The sequence below is a fragment of the Arachis ipaensis genome, chromosome B02 (genome assembly GCF_000816755.2).
Source record: "Arachis ipaensis cultivar K30076 chromosome B02, Araip1.1, whole genome shotgun sequence".
NCBI lineage: Eukaryota > Viridiplantae > Streptophyta > Magnoliopsida > Fabales > Fabaceae > Arachis > Arachis ipaensis.
Window position 1 is genome coordinate 17522889 of NC_029786.2, and position 9697 is coordinate 17532585.

Sequence of the window (9697 nt, forward strand, 5' to 3'; positions counted from 1 at the left end):
AGGAGAGGTTGGTAGTGCCAAACATGGTGAAAGGGTACAACCAAGGGCTGGACGTGGAGGAATTGGCTGAAGGAAGAATGGGCCGGGCAAACCAAAGGGGCCAAATATTGCAATTGCAAGAGCAGGAGAACGATGGGGTAGTAGTAGCAGGTGAAGACAAAGCCATGAAACATGAGAACGTCAAAGAACGGGCTACTGAGGATATTGGATCTGAAACAGGAGCAGAAGTCACAAATCAAATTGCTGACTAGGGGTTTACGGAGGAAGGACAGATGGCCGAAAATAAGGAAACGTGGAAGTTAGCCATGGAATCTGGTGCGGTTTTTTAAGACGAAGAAGAAGACATTATGGCGATTTTACAAAGCCAAAATGAAGACCTTGCAGCAAAGAGAAAGATAGCAAAACAGAAAGAGGAAGCTAGGAGGAGCAGGCCTAAACAACATAACAAGATGTGTAAAATTTCGTTTAAATGATTTATAGTTGTTGGAATGTTAGAGGCCTAAGAGGGGATGGGAAGTTAAGTATGGTGAAAGAGTTGAAGAAAAAGTATAGATTAAATATGCCAGGTTTGATTGAAACTAAGAGGGAGGTAATGACTAAGTTTGATGTAGTACGTTTGTGGGGTTGTGACACAGTGGGTTGGGACTATGTAGAATCAGTAGGTGCGTCTGGTGGCTTATTATTAATGTGGGACGATTTGTTGTTTAAACAGTCGAACTGTTATAAAGGTGATGGTTGGCTATGCATTGAAGGTTTGTTGACAAAAAATAACTTGAACTGTGCATTCTGCTTGGTGTATGGAGCACATACGCGAAGGGAGAAACTGATAATGTGGGAGGAGTTAAGCTACATTGTGGGCTTATGTCAAGTTCCGTTTTGTTTCATGGGGGACTTTAACGAGATACTAAGGTTAGAGGAAAGGAAAGGCGCTGTTAGTTTGCCGACTACGGCGGAAGATTTTAAGGGATGGGTGCAAGATTCACAGTTAGTGGATTTACCATTAACTGATCGGCAGTTCACATGGATTCGAGGTCGTTCTTGTAGCCGCATTGATAGGATTCTTGTCAGTATAGAGTGGCTTGAGGAGTTTCCAGATACTCGATTGAAAGGGGGACCAAGAGGTCTATCAGATCATTACCCGCTGATTCTAGAAGATACAAGACTAAATGCGGGTCCTAGACCTTTTCGAAGCTTGGATTCCTGGTTTACACATGAAGGGTTTCTGAGGATGGTGAAGGATGAGTGGCAGAATTTGAGTGAGGCTCATTTCACTAATAAGCTGCAGGCCTTGATGATATCGCTGAGGAGATGGCATAAGGACAATTTTGGTGGGATGGATGACAGGATAAAGAAATTTTAAGAGGAGATTAAGAAGATTGATGATATGGTTAGTGCTGGTAGCTATGACGGAACAGTGGAGGCCAGATGGAAGGCTCTTGTGACTTGCTGTGCGAAGTGGTATGCCAGAAAGGAGATCAATTGGAAGCAAATGTCTTGCTCTCAACATGCTAGAGATATGGACAAGAACACTAGGTACTTCCATAACCTAGCATCGGCTAGAAGGAGGAACAACATAATCGATTCCCTAGTAATTAATGGCAGATTAGTGAGAAACCAGGTCAGAATAAAGCTTGCTATTACAGAATTTTATAAAGAGTTGTATCGGCAGGAATTTGCTCCTAGGATTGGGATCCAGGATGGGTTGGTAAAGCTGATTGATGACGAAGATGCAGCATTGTTAGAAGTGATGCCATCACCGGAGGAGATATGAGAGGTAGTTTGGGATTGTGAGTCTAGCAAAATGCGGGGTAGTAATGGATACAATATGAACTTCATAAAGAAATGTTGGGATGAGATTGGTAGAGAATTTATCACAGCTGTGTTGGGGTTCTTCCAAAGTGCAAAGCTACCAACAGACGCTAATGTAACATGGGTAGTGTTAGCTCCAAAATTTGTGGGAGCTAAGGAAATCAAAGACCTAAGGCCGATTAGCGTGGTTGGATGTGTCTATAAGGTGATATCCAAAGTACTGATGAGACGGATGCGTCCAGTGATGCCAGGCTTAATGGGAGAGACTCAGTCTACATTTGTAAAAGGTCGCAAAATCATGATGGTGCTCTCATTGCTTGTGAGACGGTCCATTGGCTGAAATTACGCAAGAAGCAGGCGGCAATTATCAAATTGGACTTTCAGAAAGCGTATGACAGGGTGAGATGGAGCTTTGTGGATATTGTGCTACAGAAGATGGGCTTTGGTCTTAGATGGAGGACATGGGTGAAGGAATGTGTGACTACAATGTCTATGTCAGTGTTGATTAATGGGTCACCAACCAAGCCGTTCAAGATGGAGAGAGGTCTTAGACAAGGAGATCCTCTTTCTCCGTTTCTGTTCGTTCTTGTCGTTGACGTCTTGCACAGGATGGTGGGCAAGGCAGTCAGGAATGGTCGCATTTCTCCATTGTTGGTGGGGAGTGACAGCATAGAGTTATCGCACCTCCAATTTGCAGATGACACCATATTATTTTGCCCACAGGAAACGGAGACACTAGTGAACTATAAGAGACTTCTGCGTTGTTTCGAGCTGATGTCTGGCCTGAGCATTAACTTTGATAAGTCAAGCTTGATTTCGGTTAACTGTGAGAAGGAATGGATGACGAATATGTGTGGTCTGTTGGGATGTGTTGAAGCTACTCTACCTATCAGATACTTGGAAATACCTCTAGGGGCAAATCCTCGGTTGGTGAAAACCTGGAAACCCATCATTGACAAGGTGGAAGATAAGCTAAGCCTATGGAAAGCGAAGTCTCTCAACAAAGCTGGTAAGTTGGTTCTCATAAAATCTATTCTTAATAGCTTGCCAGTATACTACTTAAGCTTGTATAAAATGCCAAAGGCGGCTGCAGAAAGGATTATAGGGTTACAAAGAAGGTTTTTATGGAGTAAAGAAGATGGGAATAATGGTATACCTCTTGTGAAATGGGAATTGGTGCAAGCTCCAAAAAAGTTGGGCGGTTTAGGGGTGGGGGATGCTTTAATTAGAAATGTGTCGCTTCTGTTCAAGTGGTGGTGGCGCTTTTCAAAGGAAGATTGCTCGTTGTGGAAGAAGGTTGTTTGTTCATGTAATCAGCTGAACCCATCTGTAATGTTGTCAAAATAGCCTTTACCGTCAAGAGGTGGCCCGTAGAAAGATATTTGCCAACTTAATATTAGAGAATAAGAAGTAAGAGATACGATGATCAGTGGTTTGTCTATGGAGTTGGGAAATGGCAGACGTATTAGATTCTGGCAGGATGATTGATTACAAAGTGGCTCCTTGAAAGGTAGTTTTCCGAAACTCTTCTCTGTTTCAAATCAACAAGGATCTGTCATAGGAGGCTGTGGGTTCTGGGATGGGTTAGAGTGGATATAGAACTTTCAGTGGAGGAGAGAATTGTTCCAATGGGAGCTAGAGTTACTCAATCAACTTCATGATAGATTACGGCTAGTCAGACTAGCATCTGATAGAGAGGATACAATTATATAGAAATTTAACAGGACATGTGTCTTTTCTACTAATTCCTTTATGCAGGTATTGCAGAAAGAAACTTTTTCGGAGGATATCACGAGCTACAGCTTCACTAGTACCATATGAAGATGATTGGTTCCTTCAAGAGTTAAACTGTTTGCATGGTTCGTCTTAGTAGGTAGAGTCAACACTAAAGAAAGACTGAGTAGACTAGGCATTATACATCATAATGATAACATTTGTGTCTTGTGTAAAAAGGAAATAGAATTTGTGCATCATCTGTTTCTTGGCTGTGAGTTTACATGGCAGGTGTGGTGTGCGTGGTTGACAAGTGCTGATAGAGCTTGGACAGTTCCAGGGACGGTCAAAGAGCTGTTTGAGAGTTGGAATGAAGTGCCTAATGGTAATTCTGAACAAAAGAAGTTGTTGGTAGGATTCTTTGCAGTTGTCTGGAATATTTAGCTGGAACGAAATCGCAGAGTTTTTCAGAACTCTGTGACAGGAGTTGATGCTATTAAGAATAGGTCGTTTTTGAGTTACAGGGAATGGTGCGGGGTTGATCCGTTTGGTTGTTGATGGCAATGCCGGAGATGACAACGGATTAGTTTCTTTGTACCGTGTTTATGTTCTTAATTTCATTTGTCTTGATTACCTACTTGCTCCACATTAGTGTGTTGAGCTTCTTTTTTTCAAAAAAAAAAATTAAAAAATTAAAAAATTAAAAAATTAATAATATCTAATATTTTTATAATAAATATTAAAAATTTTATTAAATAAAAAGAAAAAAAGAGATATGAAATTTGTGTTCTGATTTAGCTATTCTTATATAGTGAACACTTTATAGGTTAACATTTTTTTTTATTAAAACCACTTTTTGAATAGGCGCTTTTTAGTTAGGATAAAAAAAAAGGTGTTACTATGGCAAAATGGTAGTATTTGAATAAATTGTTTGAAAAAAGTGGTGTTCATACACTGGCAGGTCCAAAATAAATAAAGCCCAACATACAGACACCGTTCGATCTACTCCTACCTAACCTCATAGATGTCAGACACAACAACATGAGTTCGATCCCACTTATCTAAATAAGTAACTGACTCCTAAGATATCTCCTATTTATCTAGAAGGAAGATCTCAACAACTCCCAAGATAAAGGGAACGGTTATCCACCAACAAATGTGGAACTACTCCAAAAGGTGGTTATCTATTCTACTATAAATTCACAAACACCCCTCAGGTATATTCACGTTCCACTCTACTAAAAACCTGCCTAAAGCCTTTGCTAACTTAAGTATCGGAGTCTCTTACAAGTACCACCCCTACCTCCTCACGAGGAACTCGGACAGGCGGCACCTTAGCATATTAAGTCGGAGGCACCTTGGCATATCAAGTCGGACGCTACCACACAAAGGGATCTGGACCTCACGTTTAGGCCCAAATCAACGTTTCAGGTAACCCACGGAACATTGGCACCATTGCCGGAGACCTGGAGCTCAACCCTTGATAATGGCGAATGATTAACAAGATGGTCAGACAACTACTCGGCATGAATAAGATGCAAGTATATTAAAAAGAAGCTGGAATACAGTTTCTATGGATACCAGAAATCTCGTAAAAACTTCTCCTAATAGACAGAGGATATCAAATAGGGATGATGATTCTTCTTCTACAGCTAAATTGGATTAAATATACCAAACGGCAGAGACGAAGATAATGCACTCATAGACACCAACCATGGTGGATTGAAAACTGCAAATTCATCACCGTCGTAAAAATAAAAAGGGGGCTGGGAAAAGGGAACGAGAGTACGAGACTGATCCCAATTTCCTCATGGAGTAGGATGGACAATGACATCTGTGCCGACTTACAACCTCGGAAAGAATCATGATATCCACTCATGGTAATGGAGCAGTTGCATGTTCTAATTTATGAAAAATAAATAAATAAATAAAATGTCCCATATTGGTAAGTAATTAAAGGAGGAATGGAAAACATTATTGGTAAAAATAATGAAACCTTTCTTCTTACCTTATGCCAGAAAATGCGACATCAGCTAATTTGAATGCAACCCAATCGGACAATGAATTGATGAATTCAATTTTTTTCATTGGATTCACAGATTAACTAAAACAGAGTAGTGAATAACATCGAAAATCCTCATGGGATTCATTGGTTGCACATCTTTCAGTGACGACCGCAAGATGGTCGCCCTTCTCTTCGACGCCATCAAACCGCGTCACACGCAATCAAGCTTCCTGATCTGTTCGTCTCCTTTTAACGGAGCCATTGAGGAGGAAGCTAACACTGTCGGCTCCGAGATGACGTCCACGAATGAGGATTCGGGAAAGAGGAAGAGCTGGTTCTTCGACCCCTCAACAACGGCGTCTCAGCCCTTGACGCTCCTAAGCCTCCTCCATGGTCTCGGAGGTTCTCGATTCTTTAGGTTGAACAACTCTGAAGAAACGCAAAGAAATCGTAAATGTTCAAGGACCGACTCACTCTACTCGAATCCGGGATCTCCCGCTCAAGTTGCGTTTCAATTTTCCTCCATGTCATCAGTGCCAATAAAAAAATAATAATAATTCTGTTGTAAAATTTGATGATGTTTACACACCAATCAAAATGGATGGCATCAAGGAAGAAAACACACCATAACCAAAACAAAGGAGAAGAAAACACCGTCCTAAAGTCATTGTGGAAAGCAAATTAAAACAAACTCGAAAGCCAACTGAAGAAAAAAATATTCAACTAACAGAAAACTCAATTGGCAAGAAAAAATATGTGAGAAGAAAAAGAGTAAACAAGATTCCTGCTACTCCGGCAGAAGAAAAAACTAGTCTAATTAAAGACCTAATGGCAAAATCTACAAAAAAAAAGTCTTGTAAAAGGACTTTGTTTGACGGATTTGCTAGCACAAAAAAATGCAATCGCACAACAAAACAATGACAGTGAAATTGAAGACAACATGAATGCAAATCTTCCTTGTGGATAATCACTTTCATGAAAGAGGCATCAAAGTCATCAAGAGGAAGGAAAAAATCAGAAGAAAGTCAACCTGTTAAGAGGAAGGATATAACGAAAAAAATATTATCCCACAAAGAATATACTCCAACAGTAGAAGGGTGCTGGAGAAAGAAATCGCCTAACAAGTCTTATCCAACAGAGGCTATAGTAGGATTCAGTGAACCATTAATACTTAGATCTAACACAAAATCAAGAAGTAGCAAGAAAACAAGAGGGGAAAGCTCTACTATGAAAGAGGCATGGCGTCGTAAACCCAGAATGTAAACAAGCTTTCGAAGAATTCATAAAATTCTTGTGACAAGAGTAAAGTTCATCTCCTACCTAGTTCTGCTCGTCTACTTCAGTCTACTTCAACAGTAAATCTTCAAGCTAGCCAGTACAAAGTCGGGGACAATAATAAAATCCTGATCTAACAAACACTACAGTCACCTTCAATGTCAAAAGAAGTCAACAAGACGGACATCCTCACAATTTAGGGATGGATAACTCCAACCGTTGAATATATCAAGTTCGACATCCTTCTTCAAGAATAAAGGAACGCGAGGAGATTAATGAAAGAAGCTCAGCACTATACCTTAATTAGTTTGTAATATTCTCTATAAAAGAGGGATCTCAATACCTCTATCAAAGTGCGTCCCAACTTCAAATATATGAGATTCTAGACGAAAATCAAATTGAAATCTGTGGAATTTATCTGGGGCAGGTCACCGGCAAAAAGATATTACAAGCTAGCTTCTATTGACAGACTTTTCAAAACTCACACAAATACTATAAGCGTATGGAACAACTCAAACTACCACTGAAGAATCTCTCTTTGACATGCACATGGTACAGAAGCCATGATTCCCATTGACATAAATAAAGAAAAACAAAGGGCAACATTCTACATGAAGTTGGAACACAAAAGAAGATCTCAACAACTCCCAAGGTAAAGGAAATGGTTATCCACCAACAAAGGTGGAACTACTCCAAAAGGTGGTTATCTATTCTACTATAAATATACTCACACCCCTCAGGTATATTCAAATTCACTCTACTAAAAATCTGCCTAAAGTCCTTGCTAACTTAAGTATCGGAATCTCTTGCAGATACCACCCCCCACCTCCTCACGAGGAACTCGAACAGGCGGCACCTTGGCATATCAAGTCCGGCGCTGCCACACAAAAGGATCTGGACCTCACGTTCAGACCCAAATCAACGTTTCAGGTAACCCACAGAACAAGTGGTATTTTAGTAATAAGTTTTAGAAATTGTAGCATATTGGTTCAAAAACCAAAAGAAATAAAGTGAGTGGAGAAGAGAGAGATAATTTTTTAATTTTGAAAAAAAAATATTTTATTTTAATTATAATGAAAAACAAAGCAAAACACCTATCCTAAATCAATTATGATGATTTGCTGAAATACCATATAACAGATTTTTACCATAAAATTAATAATATATAATGAGTATTTTAAGAAATTTCTCCTAAAATATATGTTAACATTTTATATTTACCTTTGAATTAACATTTATAAGATTTTACACCCATCACAAAATACAACTTACACCTATATAAATCAACACATTATAATTTTCATCCGTATTTTTTAAAATTTACACATATGAATAAGATCAATACAATTTGTGCCTATATTTACCAATAGTTTACATCCGTGTGTACTTATTAATATAATTTAATACATTTTATTGCTCCTTATATTAAGATTCCTCTATTTATTAGGGATCAACGCTTTTAGGATAAGAAATATCAATACGACTAGACGGCCAAGTGATTTTTAAACTAAGTCCGCTTGTTATACACACGTTTCTTCTTCTTTGTGTTTCTTCTTCAACAACGACATCGTCATCGTCGTCATTGTTTGATTTCTTGTCCTCCTTCTTTTTCCTCCTCATCCTCCTCTATTATCATCAACATCATCGTCGTCTTCTTCATCTTCTTCGTTTTTTATATATATTGAAAAAACTAGAGCACATAAATTTTTATTCACATCACAGAAATATTGATGCACGACACAAAAATTTTGGTGCACAGCACAAATTTTTAAAGGACCACATACTCAGGTATTGACACTCAACCAACAAAATACATACAACACAGAAAATTTGGTATATATCTAGGGCTGGAAGTGAGTCAAGCCATCTCATGAGCCAGCTCAAGCTCGACTCGTTAACAGCTCGATAAGCTAAGCTCGTGAGCTGGTGAGCCAAGCTTGAGCCTGAAATTGAGCTCATAAATTAAATGAGTCGAGCTTGAGCTTGGATAAGCTCAGCTCATTAGCTCGTGAGCTGGCTCGATTATATATATATTATAACAATCTTAATTATTTAATATTTATATTTATTTTTTACATGTAATTTTAATATAAGACATAAATAAAAAATTTATAATTTATTAATAGATAAACAATATATAAAATTGATCTTTTCAAATATTTTTAAAAATATATAAGTTATAATTTATTGATATAAAATTATAGATTATGTATATATGTTTCTCTTATTTGAGCCAGCTCGTGAGCTTTTGGTCAGCCGAGTTTGAGCTTAAGAAATAAGCTCGATTGTTAATGAGTCGAGCCATGAGCCAAGCTCAATTTTCGTGATCCAAGCTTGAGCTTGGTCTAACTCGGCTCAGCTCGGCTCACTTCCAGCCCTATATATATCACATAAAATTTGGTGCACAACACAAAAATTTTAATGCATAGCACATAATTTTTGAAAGATTATATGTCCAAAGTATTGACACCTAACCAACAAAATACATATAGTACAAAATTTTGGTGCATAACATAGAAATTTTTTATGAACAGCATATAAATATTTGATGTTCAGCACATAAATTTTTAAAAGATTACAATTGACTCACCCAATTAATAACATACATTCAGAGCAAAAATTTATGTGCTATGTACAATAATTTTTGTATTATGTGTAAAATTTGTCTGTTATCTTATATCGATGAATTTGTGCTATGTATAAAACTTTGTGTGTCGTGTAAAAATTTTTGTGGTACGTCAATAAATTTTAATATTCTCCAACAAAAAATTTGGTGCTAAAAAAGTGAAAAAAAAAAAAGAAAAATAGTGATACATACGCGCATTTTTTTTGTTGGAATTAGACTTAATTACAAAAATATTTATACATATAATATCACCAAAAAAATATACGAAA

General features: G+C 37.9%; 1 protein-coding gene across 1 annotated transcript; it reads left to right on the forward strand.

Moving 5' to 3' along the window:
* On the forward strand, positions 470–1360 carry LOC107626946. Its single transcript, XM_016329829.1, has one exon. It carries the CDS (start codon positions 470–472, stop codon positions 1358–1360), a length of 891 nt encoding a protein of 296 aa, XP_016185315.1.